This window comes from Anolis carolinensis, unplaced genomic scaffold, assembly GCF_035594765.1.
Source record: "Anolis carolinensis isolate JA03-04 unplaced genomic scaffold, rAnoCar3.1.pri scaffold_11, whole genome shotgun sequence".
NCBI lineage: Eukaryota > Metazoa > Chordata > Lepidosauria > Squamata > Dactyloidae > Anolis > Anolis carolinensis.
In genome coordinates this window covers 23,670,994-23,687,299 of record NW_026943822.1, presented here as the reverse complement: position 1 = coordinate 23,687,299, position 16,306 = coordinate 23,670,994, and the positions used below count along the sequence as shown (strand labels likewise).

The 16,306-nt window shown below is 41.1% G+C and overlaps 1 protein-coding gene across 1 annotated transcript in view; it reads left to right on the top strand.

Moving 5' to 3' along the window:
- lrrc49 (leucine rich repeat containing 49) overlaps window positions 1-7,318 on the top strand; it is a 30,289-nt gene extending 22,971 nt beyond the window's left edge. Inside the window, exons 12-16 of the mRNA XM_062963314.1 lie at window positions 904-1,141; window positions 1,515-1,700; window positions 3,156-3,265; window positions 4,495-4,648; window positions 6,727-7,318. Of these exons, the coding sequence (XP_062819384.1) occupies window positions 904-1,141; window positions 1,515-1,700; window positions 3,156-3,265; window positions 4,495-4,648; window positions 6,727-6,933 (895 nt within the window). The 3' untranslated portion in view covers window positions 6,934-7,318. The remainder of the gene's footprint in view (window positions 1-903; window positions 1,142-1,514; window positions 1,701-3,155; window positions 3,266-4,494; window positions 4,649-6,726) is intronic.
- The last annotated feature ends 8,988 nt before the right edge of the window (window positions 7,319-16,306 follow it).

Below are 16,306 nucleotides of genomic sequence, written 5' to 3'. Positions count from 1 at the left end.
ATGCAACTTTTAGCATTCTAATCTAGGCATGATGATATAGATTTCATATTTTGATTTTTTTTAAGTGTTAATGAGTCTGCTTCCACATACCCTCAGGGTTCACCCCCATTTTAAGGTTCTCCCCCATGATCTTATAGCACTTTTAACTTCCTCCATGTTTACAAGTCTCACTTAGTGCACTTTTGCCCAGTTTATTTTATGATTTCATTGCTGTGTTTAAACTTGTGTTCTATTATTTATTTATTTATTTATTTACAGTATTTATATTCCGCCCTTCTTTCTCACCCCAAAGGGGACTCAGGGCGGATTACAATGAACACGTATATGGCAAACATTCAATCCCATCAGACAAACAACATTCAGTTTTTTAGACAGACACAGAGGCATTTAACATCTTTCCAGCTTCACGATTCCGGCCACAGGGGGAGCTGTTGCTTCACCGTCCATTGGTGGCTGTTCTTCCTCATTCTTTTCCTCGTGAGCAGTTTTATGGTGTTGTAGATTAGTTAAATTAGCCTCCCGCATAAAGCGGTACCTAAATTTTCCCTACTTAACAGATGCAACTGTCTTTCGGGGCTTCTAGGTCAACAGCAAGCCGGGGCTATTTTTTTTTTTTTTATGATCAGAGGCTTAACCCGACCCGGGCTTCGAACTCATGACCTCTCGGTCAGTAGTGATTTATAGCAGCTGGTTACTAGCCAGCTGCGCCACAGCCCGGCCCAGCTGGTTGTGACTTTATTTTATGTCTTTTTAACTTTCATTTGCATGTTTTTTGGTACTTGATGTTATTGTACATTCGCTCTGTATTTGTAAGCCACCCCGAGTCCTCCCGGGGAGATGGAAGCAGGGTAAAAAAAAATAAAATTATTATTATTATTATAGCGTTTTCCCTTCTGTCTGCAGGTCCCTGGATTCCCTCTTGGGCAAAGCCACGCAAGGCCTTGCGGTCCTGGACTCTCATTTGGTGGAAATCGACGGCGAGGCGCTCTACCTGTACGGCTCGGGGGCGCTGGAGTCCCTGGACCGGAACTGGAGCATCCAGACGGCCAGCAGCATCGCCAGCATCTCTTTCGTTTTCATAGACTTTGACGAAATCGTTCCCGTGCTGCCAAAACTGAAGATCAAGTTTCCTAACTTTGTGGTACAGTCTCCTTCTCGTTCTTCCTTTGGGCAAGTCACGGAAGGCCAAAGGAGTCCAATCTATATATCTGTAATAATAATAATAATAATAATAATAATAATAATAATAATAATAATAATAATAGGGACTCAGGGCAGTTAACATACATATAAATGGCAAACATTCAATGCCACAATTTCTTCATTAATATCAAAAGTATAAAATGACAATAACATACCCATTATAATAAAAAATCCACATTAGAAAAACAATAAAAAATAATAATAATAACAACAACTTTATTTTTGTACTCCACCTCCATCTCCCCGAAGGGACTCAGGGCGGCTCCACCCGGTATTTTAACTCCTCCTTGGTTTCCACTTCCCTCCCCCAGCACTTGAAATTCAAGGAGACCAACCTGGTCATGTTGCAGCAGTTCAACGCCTTGGCCCAGGTTCGCCGCCTGGAGCAGCTGACGGTGGACGCGGAGGGGAACCCCATCGTCACCTTCACCCTCTGGAAGTTTTACGTCCTCTTCCGGCTGAGCCATTTCAACCTGCAGAAGATAAATGGCATGGAGGTAAGGAAAGGTGAATGTTTCCAAGGCCTGGGTTGGCATATTCAGCATGTGGAGTTGGTTTAGAGCAGGCCTGGGCAGACTTGGGCCCTCCAGGTATTTTGGACTTCAGCCTCAGGCCCCTTCCTTTTGCCCCTCAGCCGCTTAAGCCTATTCTTCACTCCCTCTGTTCTCAAACCTAATCTGGCTTCTCAGGAAAACTCCCATTTCACAAGGGAACTGAGAAGGCTGAGGGGGAAAAGGAAAGGGCCTGAGGCTGTTAGGAATTGTGGGAGTTGGAGTCCAAAACACCCGGAGGGAGGACCAAAGTTTGCCAAGGCCTTGGTGGGAACATTAAAATGGGTCTAAAATTGAATTTCGCTCGCTGTCTTTTGATACATCTGGTGCTTTTAAATAAGTGATGTTGTCCATACGTGAAGCTCTGAAACGAACAAAAAATGGGAAACTCTAATTTGTTGCAAACGGATCGTGGTATCAGATAACAACGAAGTATAAATTGCAGGATCTCCTCTTCTGGCACATATTAATTGTGGAGCAGAAGGCAAGAGTGGGCTGAAGCAATAACCTTCGCTGAAACCTCCCAAAGGGAGGAGGACAAGAAGAGGAAATACTTCCTTTTCAGCAGCATAAAGGAAAACACACTCATGTTATCTCACTATGGGCAGGTTTTTCTTAAGCTAGATGTAAATTATTTTTATGGGAAAGGTTGGGAACGAACGATCTAGTGCATTCAAGGGAAATGCTTTTCTGATTTCTCAGTGACCCTCTGTGATTTAAAAGTTCAAAAAACTCAAGATAATTTATTGTTACCCTCCTTAACTTGTATCACACATACATACACATACATACATACAGATATGCATATTCTCATATGCACTTGTGCACATGCATGAGAGTTATTCTGTCAGTGTAGGTTCTGAGCAATGCAGCATTTGGACCTAATGCTAAAAAATTATTTATTTTACATATTTATCACTTCATCAACCTCTCAATTTCACTGCAGATAATCTAAACTGTGGTGAATTTAAAGCAAAAACAGAAAGGGAGCATAGAGGTTCATGACTCGCTCACATTCACCCTTAACAATGATGTTTCTGCATTACTTCTGAACGTGGACAATGTCTTTTAGCCTCAGGTTGGCAGGTATGGGGTCAATGAGTGTCTGGTCCATCCCTAAAGTCAAATTGTGGAGAGAATAGATGTCACACAATTGAAATATACTGCATAAAGATGCAGGGGCAATGGTGGTTGGTCCAGGGTCAAATATTCTGCCTTGGGACCCATGGGATGGCCAGCTAGACTACCCCTAACCTGTAGAAGCTCAAGGTATTTTTATCAATTGCCTGGTATCAGCTAGTAAGCCTGGCTTTAAGTGCTTGGACCTTTGCAGAACAGTGCTTCTGTTAAAATATGCTTTCTTGAGCCCATTGCATGTTCTTTGTCTTCCACCTCCTGCAGGTCACGCAGAACGACATGGTGATGGCCGAGCGACTCTTTGGCATCTTGGCCTACATCGCTTCCTCAGACGTGCCCTATTGCCGCCTGCTTTCGTTACTTGGAGACAGCAGGTAAATATATAGGTAGAGGTGTACGCTTGCTCTGGATACAAAGGTTCCGATAAGAGAGCTGCTCTGGTTGCATAGAGTCCCTAAGGCACGGTTCCGCTAAGGCAGGGTTCAAATTATCATTTGAAAAAAAAAATACAACCAAACTCCTATGCACACTGCACATGTCTTATTTGTAGTTCAACCCCCCCCAACAATAATGAAAGAACAATACAATATTTAAAAATAAAAACAATTTTAACCAACATAAACCTATCAGGATTTCAGTGGGAAGTGAGGGCCAGTATTCCATTAGGCGGACCAGTGATCCCATTCTGTATACTTTCCCTCCGTAAACGTTTCGGACCATATGGCCGTGTAGACTCATATAATCCCGTTCAAAGCAGATAATCTAGATCAGGGGTCCCCAAACTTTTAAAACTGGGGGCCAGTTCACGATCCCTCAGACCGTTGGAGGACCAGACTATAGTTGGCCACCAAGTAATAATAATAATAATAATAATAATAATAATAATATATTTAGCCCAACCCCCTTCTGCCTTTGTGGACCAAAAGCAAAGCACCCCTGACAGATGGCCTTCCAGCGTCAATGTTAATAATAATAATAATAATAATAATAATAATAATAATAATAATAATAATAATAGGACCATTTAGCCCAACCCCCTTCTGCCTTTGTGCTGTGGGGGCCGGATAAATGGCTTTGATGGGCCGCATGTGGCCCGCGGGCCGTAGTTTGGGATCCCTGATCTAGATTATATGGCAGTATAGAAGGGACCAAAGACAGGTGCACATCCATGGTGTCTCCTGGCAGTCCTTTGGTTTGGATTTTACCTTTTTCACTGGTGAGATTTTGTCCTGGATCCTATCAGCTTAAAAATAGAGAATAACTCTTTGCCAGCATATACATTCTGACATAGTTCCTACTCCAACACGTAGCTGGCTTTTTTCTTTTAATGTTCTATATTTCTTCGGTGTCATTTTCATTTAAGTTCTCTCCCCTCTTTCCTTTTCTCATTCTGGATAAATATTTATTGGACCTGCCAAAGATATAGACAAACATGGTTCCAGATGTGAGATAAGAGATAAACATTCTGTATGCATAAAGCAACAGGATATGTGATAAATTGTGAACTCATAAATCTGCGGATGGGTGCAAATGAAAGGCCAGCAAGGATCTCTCTGCAATAATTCAAACCAGTAAATTCCTCTCTTTTGTTGATGCTTCTCAGGAAGAAACATTTGTGTTACCTTTTGGAGGCAAAGGGGAGGAAACTGGGAAACGTGGGCGAAGATGGCAACGACCAGCGAAAACTCGGAGGAGAAAACGCCAGCCGCTTGACTCTGAATTACACCACGAAGGAGTCCCAGGTGGAGAAACTAGAGGTAAGGAGGCCAAATGGGACAAGCATTCATCTTCCTGCCATACATAAGAAAAGAAATAGAATAAAGCCCCAATTGCTTGTTTTTGTTGCGGGAAGCCATCTGCGTTTTAATCAGTTTCATCTATGTGTTGTTGAAGGCTTTCATGGCCAGAATCACTGGGTTGCTGTGAGCTTTATGGACTACTTGGCCATTTCCTGAAGCATTCTCTCCTGACATTTTGCCTGCGTCTATGGCAGGCATCGTCAGAGATTGTGAAGTGTTGGAAACTTTGCAAGTGGGGTTTATATATTTGTGGAATAATGTCCAGGGTGGGAGAAAGAACTGTTTTCTGCTTGAGGCAAGTGTGAATGTTGCCATTGTCCAGCCTGATTAGCATTGAATAGCCTGATAGCTTCAAAGCCTGACTGTTTCCTGCCTGGGGAGGTAATTCCATACATGAATCAGGGCCAATTAACACCTTCCAACAAAGGATTCCCCCCAGGCAGGAAACAGCCAGACTTTGATGTTGTGAGTCCATTCAATGCTACTCAATATAATACAATATAATAATAATACACTATTATAATTGCGTATTTATATTACATGTAATATTACTAATAATATTTCAATATAGTGTTATAGTACAATATAGTAATACAGTAGAATCTCACTTATCCAAGACTCGCTTATCCAAGCTTCTGGATTATCCAATGCATTTTTGTAGTTAATGTTTTCAATATATCGTGATATTTTGATGCTAAATTCGTAAATACAGTAATTACTACATAGCATTACTGCGTATTGAACTACTTTTTCTGTCAAATTTGTTGTCTAACATGATGTTTTGGTGCTTAATTTGAAAAATCATAACCAAATTTGATGTTTAATAGGCTTTTCCTTAATCCCTGCTTATTATCCAATATATTCGCTTATCCAAGGTTCTGCCAGCCCGTTTAGCTTGGATAAGGAAGACTCTACTGTATATAATGCTTATATTGTGCTATGCTAATAATATAATATATTGTATGTAAATATAACTTGCAAGCCGCCCTGAGTTGTCATCAGGGTGAGAAAAGGTGGGATATAAATGTCGCTAATAAATAATCAAGCTGGTCAATGGCAACATTCACACTTGCCTTGGGCAAGCAAGAGTTCTTTCTCCCACCCTGGGCAATTCTTTTTTTAAATAAATAAGTTGTAAAGTTATTTAAATAAGTTGTGAAGTTCTTTCGAAGGGAAGTTAGTATGAACCGTAGCAACTCGGAAACAAATAATCATCATAAAAACATGGCAGGTGGCAAGCTTTGTTCAATGACAACGAGTAATTATAGTTTGAGACCAAGGGATTTTGTCCTCTTTCGCTCCCCATTAAAAGCAGTTTGGTGTGGTTTTGGAAGAGCCACCCCATGACCTCATGGTTTCAGCTGGGCTATAAATCCATTGGGTTTTACACTGCCGCAACCTCCAAAGGGCAAATTGTTAATAGGGCTTTGTGGAAATCTGACATAAAAAGGGGATTTGGGTAATTGGACCAGAAAAGCCTGAACGAGGTGACAATAGAGTTCTCTCTCCCCTTTTGCCCCGACTTGTGAAGCTCTGCATAAAGCCATTGCGTGGCTTTGCATGATCCTGTTGGTTGCAAAGCTTGCAGAGACAAAAAGCTGCTTGATGTAATGAAGAAAGAGAGATTTAATACACAATGCTGATCCCTTGATTCCATATTAAAATGCTTCCACACAAATTAAGCATATACTTGCCTATCAAGCATCAGGATAAGGAAATTTGAAAGTGTACTGGCATTAGAAATTATTCTGCATCTTGGCCAAAGACACCTCCAAGATCATGTGGCCACAGGCATGGATACATGGAGCGCCATTACCTTCCTGCCAGAGTGGTACCTATTGCTCTACTCACATTTGCATGCTTTCGAACAGCTAGGTGGGCAGAAGCTGGGACTAACAGTGGGTGCTCACTCCTCTCTCCGGATTTGAACCTGGGACCTTTCGGTCTGCAAGTTCAGCAGCTCATATACACCTTTAGTGTTTTTATAATGAAACCTTCCAAAGGGATTTTTGTCCTGGTTCTTCCCCCTTGCACAGGAAACGAAGGACAGGAGGAACTTCTGCCAGAGCTACATCCAAGATCTGGTGAAGGAGGCCACGGACATCAGCATGAAAAACGAGTCCTTCCAGAAACTCTGGCCTCAGATGTTCATCGAACTCGTCCGGGACGCCGTGATCGAGATACGCAACAAGGATTCCTACATGAAGCTCTGCCTCCAGCGCGTTGTGGGCCAGAAATCGTAGAAGGCGCAGGTTTCCTCTCCTTGGATAACACACTGACTGGGCGGTTAAAATGTCACCCTTGGGCACTTAAAACCTGTAGAGATTGGCACAGAGAGACCTCCTCCTCACAGTAAAATATTCCCTTTTTTTGGAGATGAGAACTCGTTCCCCTCCTTGTACGCATCGACACCGTGCGCCAATATCTCGGCACCTTTCCTGGGCTTCACCGAATCCTAAATTCTCTGCTTTTTCCGTGCTGGGACACCAGTCTTAAGGGAAGCACCTCTTTCGGGTGCTCAGCCTTTCAGGGTTTTCCCCTCCTGCCTTGACACTCTGCTGCTGTGGAATATCACTGGGTTTTGGGGACTGGGGATTTAATAAATTATTCTGTTTATAACTTCAAAAATTGAGAATTTGAAAGTCTTATTATTATCCTTTGATATTGATGGAAGTACGGCTGGTCTCCCGATTTGTGGGTTTGATTAATATGGTCTTTCTTGAGCCTCAGGAGAGGCAAGGAACGAACAATTACACTATGTAACACGGTTTTTGTTCCTGGTTTATAAATATCATTTCCTAATTGGTTGAGTCCCCTCGGGGAGATAGGACGAGTTATAAATAAATTATTATTATTTATTTACCCCATTTATATCCCGCCCTTCTCACCCCAAAGGGGACTCAGAGCGGCTTACAAATCAAATGAACATGCAATATATTATTAGCATAGCACAATATAAGCATTAAATTACTATATTGTACTATATCATTATATGGTAATATTAGTAGTATTACATTTAATATATAATATATAATTAATATTATTATATTGTATTATTAGTAATATAATATTGTATTCCATTATAATATTATCAATATTATATGTATATACAATATATTATATATTAATTTATTATTATTGTCATAAAACATGTAAAAAGTTTATTAAACTGCAAAAACTTTGTTTTTTAGAGAGAGACATCTTTCAGCACATTTTGCTCTATTTTTTCAATGACTATCTTGTAGACTCCCAACCCATTCAACCTAGTTTGTGGCAGCCACAAAAAGGAAGTTTCCGAAGTATAATAACTATTTTCAAAGTAAGTGTTGCATAATTAAACAGGAAATAACATTTCAAACCAGGAACAGATTTTTTTCAAATGTTGTTCCATGTTGTTGTTGTTGATAATAATAATAATAATAATAATAATAATAATAATAATAATAATAATAATTTAGTCAACTTCCTAGAGCCCTAAACATGCTTAGAGAGGTGTCTCTTAGGTGAAAAATACCACTTTTTATTTGCAGTTTTTCCACTTTCGGGGGGATCTTGTATCCCTAATTCCAAGGGCTGTATGTATACATGGCAATATACATGGAAGATTCAACTATAGGAGATTTGCAAAAGGAACTTGGAGATCGTGCATTTACAAGAAGCAGGGTTGCTCTGCATTTCTCAGCTTGAGACATCTGTGTGCACCAAAGGTATTTTAATAATAATAATAATAATAGGAATAATAATAGAAATAATAATGATAATGATGATGATGATAATAATAATAATAATCCAGCATATCTATCTTGTTTGCTGTGTCAGACTATGTCGTTGTGTCAATAATAATAATAATATAATAATGTTTATTACCCATTTCTCCTTGTGGTTTGAATTGGGGTACAACAAGGTTAAAACAGAGACATAACACTATTAAAGTATTAAAATGCAGTGGGTTGCTTTGAGTTTTCCAGGCTGTATGGCCGTGTTCCAGAAACATTCTCTCCTTTCTCCAGCCCGGAAAATTCACAGCAACCCAGTGATTCCGACTATGAAAGCCTTCAACAACACTATTAAAATACATATAACGAAATCCAATACCACACCAATAAAATGTAGGCTGAAATTCACAAGTTAAAAGGGATTGGGTAGGCTTTCCAGAAGAGATCGAGTTTTTAAGCATCCGTTATGATTCCACAACTCCGCCTCTTATTCAGATGTATTCATTAGGAAGATAGTATACTCCTCTGTTAATGATAAGCACATACTTTGACTAGGTATCTGTGCACCAAACCCTTGGCTCATTCCATGACTTGGCTCGGTTTCCTCAATTGTTATGCCTCCTTGTTCGACACAGGAATCCAAATCTTGGGCAAACAGAGCTCTCTGTCCTGCCTTGAAAGAGAATCTAAAATAAAAGACAGAGCTTGGGCTTTTGTTTACTTAGCGCATCTCTGTAGCATGAAAGGAGTAGAAGTTCAACATGGGCCGCTCTTGCCAGAATTGGGAAGAAAAATCCAGGGGTGGAGGGCAGGGAGGTTCATTGTAAAATTATTTGCATTATGTTTAAGTTAGACAGTCTGCCTTGTTTGCCAGTAAAGATCTGTATCTTCAAAGAGACTGTACGTTCTCCAGGGAAGGTGGTATAAATATGGTTAATATAGCAGAAATAACCATTAGTGAGCCTTGTCAATGTTTTTCAAGGTAAGAGATAGCACGTTGCGTTTGATTTGTAAATTAATAAGCCATATACGAGGGCTATCCAGAAAGTAGATTACGTTTTGGAATTAAAAATGAACAAAGTATAGGAGAAAACATTTACATATGCAGTTGAAAGCCACACCCAAATACCACTTCTCAACATAGTCCCCATTGAAATCTAGGTACTTCTCATAGCGATAAAAGAGTTTGGAAAGTCCTTCCCCACCAAACTTTGCCGCTCAACCATATATATAATATGCAGTCTCTATGAACACACATTGGAGGAATCTAAGATTTCGTCAGAAATCGAAGCATGTTCCAGGCAGCATGAGGTCCAAAAACCAATCTAAGGTTGATAAAGGATTTTCCAAAACAAATAATTCATGGTACCTGCTGATGTTCAACACAACAAACATGGTCACAAAAGGAGTGTTGGAGCTCTCTGCTGTAGTTAAATTGAGTGACTTTATTTCGTTGTTAACGGCTATCAAGTCAACCCTATGAGGACATGAATGAATGACAGATCATTCCAGGTCATTTGGTCATCAACAGTTTTGCTCACGTCTTCCAAACCGGCTTCCATGATTGAGTCTATCCATCTGTGTTCCTGTTGCATCCTACCTTACCAAGCATTTATTTGCCTTAAAGCTACTTCCGACTTATATCAATCTTAAGGTGACACTGTCAGTTCTAAATCAGCCTAGTTTGTCCAACTTGATCAGCATGTTTTCAATGAGTATCAGGACATTTCCTCTTCCTTTCTTGCTTGCATTTCAATCTATGGCACCTCGGAGGTTGATGTGCCTCCATAACTTCCTTGGGATCTTCATGAATGGCTTACCACGGTCCGGATTGTGTTTCTGTCATGATTTTGGCTCTGATTGGAGCCCGGTCCTTCTCCATCCTCCTCTGGGGTGGCCTCATTCACTTAGAGCAGGATAGGAGACATTTGTAAAGCACGTCAATGTACAAACAAACAAACAAAAGAAGACCTCAGTCTGCACAGCCTTTCCACTCCAGATCTAGAGCCTCCGAGCCCCCGCTAGAAGCAATGCACTCGGATTGCTGGCCGGGGCTCAACCGCCGTGCCCACAGAAGTGATAGTATGTCAGTTTGGGCCAAGAATTTCCTTTTCATTTAGTTTGATGGATGTCCTTGCGAGGTACATTAGCAAGGCCTCGCATTCTACCTTGCACGTTTGGGAGCTTCGTGTGGATACTGAACAGACCTGAAGCGAAACCTCATTCAATTTCTGGAATTCTTGAAGCTGAGAACGTGGGAAAAAAGGGTGCTAACTTCTCCGTCTCCCCCTCTCCGAGGTCTCTGCCTATTCTATCCCCAAGAAAAGCTCGGAATAAGAAACACAAAATGTCTTTTTTTTGGGGGGGGGGGGTAAGGGGGGCGGCGTGGTTTGTCTCCGGCCGTGCCTTTAACACTTAAGTGCAAAGGGAGGGTCGCCCAGAATCACATCTGGTTTCCATCGACTTAAAATATACTGTTAGACAAATGATTGTAAAGTTAATTCAAAATACAGTGGTGAAGAAACCGGGGCCTATGAAATGTTGTGTTTGCATTACTTTTATATACACTCCCATCGTCTAGACATCTTATTTGGGTAGGAGAGAGTTTAATGGCATTAACGTAATTTACATTTGGTGGAACAAGCCGTGGTGGCGTTTAGAGAAAGGCACGCATTCTCAACATGAATCATCTTCCTTGCGATGCTTGCAGTTGACCCATCTCTTCATGGCCTTTTCATTGTTTGGTCTCACGCATCTCCTTCCATTGATACAAATGATAGGACTTACTTACGTACTTAGGCGATCCCTCGTTGTCTGAGTATGGTGGCCTTCCAAGTTCTTGGAAGACGCTTGTTTGTGAGTTTTTGTAATGTCTGGAGGTCGGTCAAGACACAGTCTTCAATAACAGATCAGGCAGAACATAACATGGTACATGTTACAACGGGTGTGAAGGCGGAAGAGGGCTATAACAGATTGAGAAGCCACCATCATCGTCTTAACCATGGTTGGGACCCTCACTTTGTTAAATGATAGGATAGAATCCAGATCTTGGCATTTCACAATTGGATTGTTCTAAGGAGGCTTCTAAACAGAGTCACCAAGGATATGGATTGCAGAAGACATTGACTCCCAGACTTTTGGGGAAAGGTATTATGTAGATAAAGGAGCAGAACAGAGATGGATGGAATTTCATTGTCATCAGAAGGAACTTCATTGGGATCAGAGCCTGCTAACATCTTGTTGTTGCGTGCCTTCAAGTAGTTTATGAGTTATGGAGACTCTAAAGTGAACCTGACATGGGATTTCCTTGGTGACATTTGTTCAGAGAGGGGTGAACAGTCTCTCCTAAAATACCTCGGAATCTCTCTATACTGTTCAGCATTTAAAAACAAACAAATCCTGGTCTCCAAAGTATCTAATAATGGACGAATAGGTCCACAGACTTGCTGGAGTTGCTACTCCATAGTCTCAAATAGATAGTCACATTGCACATGGTGTATCTCAAGTCAACGACGTAGTGATAATTGTGATTCAAATGGAATTTTCTCTTCAAGCAGAGCTGAAATGGGAAACATAATGCGAGCATTTAGAAATCCTTTGGGCTTCCAAAGACAAGGAGCAACTAACGTGACAAAGAAAAGACGAATGCAACCAACAGAAGAACAGTTTTAGAAGTTGAACAATTTCCAGCATCTTGGTCTTTGTGATGCCAGAAATTTGGAAACTGAAGCAAAGTTTCACGGAGGAAAAAGATATCGTATTTAATCTTATTTAATGCTCTTGATTTTGTCCTCCCCTCTTCCAGATTTCATAGGTTTTATAGCTCTCCGGGTTCTATGCTGCATCCTGTGCTGCTAGCTCCATTTATGTGATGTTCCTTCAAAACACCTTTTTTAATTGAAAAAGAATATGGTACGTATCATTCAACAGTTGATCTGACACCTCTGTGGAAGATATGGATGCCTGTCTTAATTTATTATAGTCTTTAACACAAGAATTCATAATTTTGAAAACTTGGCAGGGTTATGACAACTGTTGTGCATTTTGAGGATTTTTTTTTACATTTTGAGACTTTGTTTGCAGAAAAATCTCCCCTTTTTTTGCACAGATGCATATTTTGCGCAGAAAAGTGTGTTTGTGCACAAAAGTGTTACGGAAGATGATAAGACAGTCCTAATGTCTCAAAATGTCAATCTGTAAGTGTTTTGAACACCAAGGAATCGTGGTTTAACTCCTTTTCCCTATTTGCTATGTTTTAGGTTAGGTCCTACCATTATATTCAAATTTGTCTCCTATTATTTGCTCCATGCAGAACCTTTTTTTTACACTTAAAATGGAAATACCTTGGTCTTTGGTTTCTCTCCATATATATATATATATTGCTTAAGTTTATATCAGCTCTATCAGCAGAACATTTAATTGGGTGGTTCCTATCCAGAACTACTTAGAAATCTGGAGGACGGGATGCCAAATACCGAGACGTGATTTGTTAGAGCAGTTTAATTTTATGGCCGCCTTTAGCACACGGCTCAGGTCTTTGAAATTGCTAAGGGGATTTAGTGGAAAGTCGACTTCGACTCAATTAAAAATAATTTCCAGCAGAAATCTGGAAGGCTTTAAAAACAATAAGAAACCCATGAACTCTGCCATGTTCGTGTTTCCATAACTTCTCCTGCATAATTCTGTGACAATTTGAAGGCTGCTGAGATTCCCTGCAATTCTTTGTGACCGCAAGTAGAGAAAAAGCACCCCATCTCCAGATTTCTTAATAGACCAACGCGACATGGAAGGTGGAACGCTTTGACAGTCTTTCTTTTCCTTGGGATTGTTTGGTGGCATGGGCCATAAATCAGGCACAGGCTGAGCAAAGGAAGCGGGAACATCTGGCTTCACCTGAGACGAAAAAGGAGAGAATATTGTATCTACTGGATGGAAAATCCCCAGATTCCAACCTGCATTTGTGAACAGAGAAAGGGCAAGCAAAGTTCAGCACAAACGCAGTGGCCTTTCTACAATCTGGGTAGATTCTGTAATCCTATGAAAATTTCAGAAGACTGGTTCACAGATTCTGTTGTGACTCAGCTGGAACTTCAGAGTGACTCTGGTGGGAATGATGGAATTCAGGTTCAGAGTGTCCCTGCTGTAGAAGATGAGGAGCAGGGAGTCTTTCCCACAGCAGGGAATGGTGTTGATGATATTGAAACTAGCCAGGTGCAAATTGACTCAGAAAAGAAGGACAGTTCTCAGTCTGATAGCATGCAGACAAACGTTAATGAGCTGTCTGGCCTTGATGAAATGGAATCTCTAGATCGAGCTGTCCGTTTGGAATTCAGGGTTCGCAGGAGTGTTAGAATAGCAAACAAGAGGGAGGTCAGAGGCCAAAGAAATGCTTTCATGCTATGCAAAGGGTATTAAAACAGTGTGTTGGGAGGCAAACCTTTGTCAAAGCAACTTCTCGCTCAAACCAAGAAGCAAGCTCTCGTGTTTCTGGATTATCTTACATCCTTTGTGTGTTCATGTTCATGGGACTTTGTCATGCTCTAATGGGACCTTGTTTTAGGCCCTATGATTTCTTGGATTAATCTTTGAAGCCTTGTTTTGCAACAATCTTTTGGTAGTTTACTTTTGCTTTTTAAGAACTGTTTATTTCCTATTTCCTAATAAACTACAAAAGACTTCAACCTGTGTGCATCCTGGTGTATAAAGCAAGGTGAAAGTAGCCTGAGGTGCGACAGTTTCATTATTTCTTTTCATAGGACTGACTTTGTTATGAAAGGGTATCTGCTTAGCTTTCCCTACGAACCCACGTGGGCTCCAAGATCTACTGAAGAGGCCCTTCTCTTGTTTCCACCTCCGTCTCAAGCGTGAGAGAGAGGGCCTTCTTGGTGGTGGCCCCTTGGCTCTGGAACTCCCTCCCCAAGGAGGTGGGCCTTTGAGTAAGTAGTCTCACAAGATACCCAGCCCTTGTCCTATAGGCTTTCATGTTTTTTTGATACAGCTCTTCCACCATATTTATGACTGCCCAACACCATCAAATAAGCCCTACCTAGAGTCCTATGCACAAATTCTTCCCTTCTGAATTTCTAGTAATTATTATTACTCAGGTTCTTAATTGCTGTTGATGTTGTTTTATGTGGATATAAGAGCCTCCAGTGGCTCAGTGTGTTAAAGCACTGAACTGCTGAACTTGCGGACCAAAAGTTCCCAGGTTCAAATCCTGGGAGCGGAGTGAGCACCTGCTGTTAGCTCCAGCTTCTGCCAACCTAGCAGTTCGAAAACATGCCAATGTGAGTAGGTACTGCTCCGGCGGGAAGGTAACAGCACTCCATGCAGTCATGCCAGTGGCCACATGACCTTGGAGGAGTCTATGGACAACGCCAGCTCTTCGGCTTAGAAATGGAGATAAGCACCAACCTCTAGAGTCGGTCACGACTGGACTTAACATCAGGGGAAACCTTTACCTTTACCTATGTGGATATAATGTTTTTAATTTTGCTGATGGTGTTTCAATCGATGTTGATTGAGCTCGGCCCCGTGTGAGCTGCCCTGGGTCCCCTCAGGGAGATGGTGGCGGGATACAGAAGTAAAATTATTATTAGTATCTGGCATCACCATATGCTTGTGACTTGGAAGGCACTGAACAAACTGCACTCTGGCACCTCGAGGTTCAGAGCCAACCTTAGGAGATGGGGCTACAAAGTGGAGTCCAGAACATGTGGGTGTGGAGAAGAGTAAACCACTTACTCCAATGTAACCTGAGTCCTACCACATGCACAATGGAGGACCTTATAGCAACACCAGAGGCACTCCAAGTGGCTACTGGTCAAAGGACATTCAGTATAATGCCAAGTTTTTTCTCTGTTTGTGTTTTTAAATATATTATAGCTGTGCCCTCAATTCGCTTCTGACGTGACAAATAAATCATCTCTTGAGTCTTCCTTGCCAAAGAAAACCCTATACAATTCAGAGGGTTGCCATAAATCAGAAGGCATACACTTATAGAACAAGCGACGGAAACAGGTTCTTTTCCAACTGTGATTAACATGAATGCTACACTTTGCAAAAAAGGAATTTCACTGAGGTCTGTCCAAAGGACAGCGTTATCTCTTCTATCTTTTCTCGCCGCCCCTCCCCGTCTCTTTTGGCACCTCTGTTGCTTTTTCTCTTTTCCCCTTTCATTTGCAGATAAGCTTATTTCAGCCCCTTCCTCCCCTTCCCAACCACCTGCCTTGAGATGAAGTGGTCCTCCCTCTCCATAAATCAATATTTCTCTTCGCACTCCAAATACTTCTCACCTGCTCTGTCCAAGGGCAAAAGGAAAGTTCGCTCTTGCATGTATACATACATACGTACTTTGGAAAGGCTGAAGGGAAAATACTTCCCTTACTTTTTTTTAAAAAAAAATATATATCTTAAGGCTGGAAAATGTCTATCTGTGTTTGTAGTGTCTTAATGCAAACTCTGAAGCTGTATATCGAAATCAACTCCAGCAATTGTGGTGTTAGAGACTATTTACTAATATTCCAAGCAGCAAAAAAAGGTGTTAGAGCAATGTTTACTATCACTGAAAGATTAATGAGGTATCAAATGACATTCTCAAACAGGTAGATGTGTGGAAAAGGTGTTTTGCTTCAAACTCACCTTCCAAATCGGACTCAAAAATATGGGTGGGCAACTGCGGTAGGCCCAGCGGCCATTCTTATTACGCCCTGTTGGTTTCCAAAAAATAGAAAAAATTCCAAAATGTCTGGAAGATGACTTCTTGTTCCCGCAAATCTGCATTGTTTGGATATTCAATGGTGCAGAGAGGACTTGAAACCTGGGTTGATCTACCTGGAGGTGTCCAGGATCAACAGTTCACTCCCTTTCTTTGGACAGATGAAGATTTATCTATCTGTGG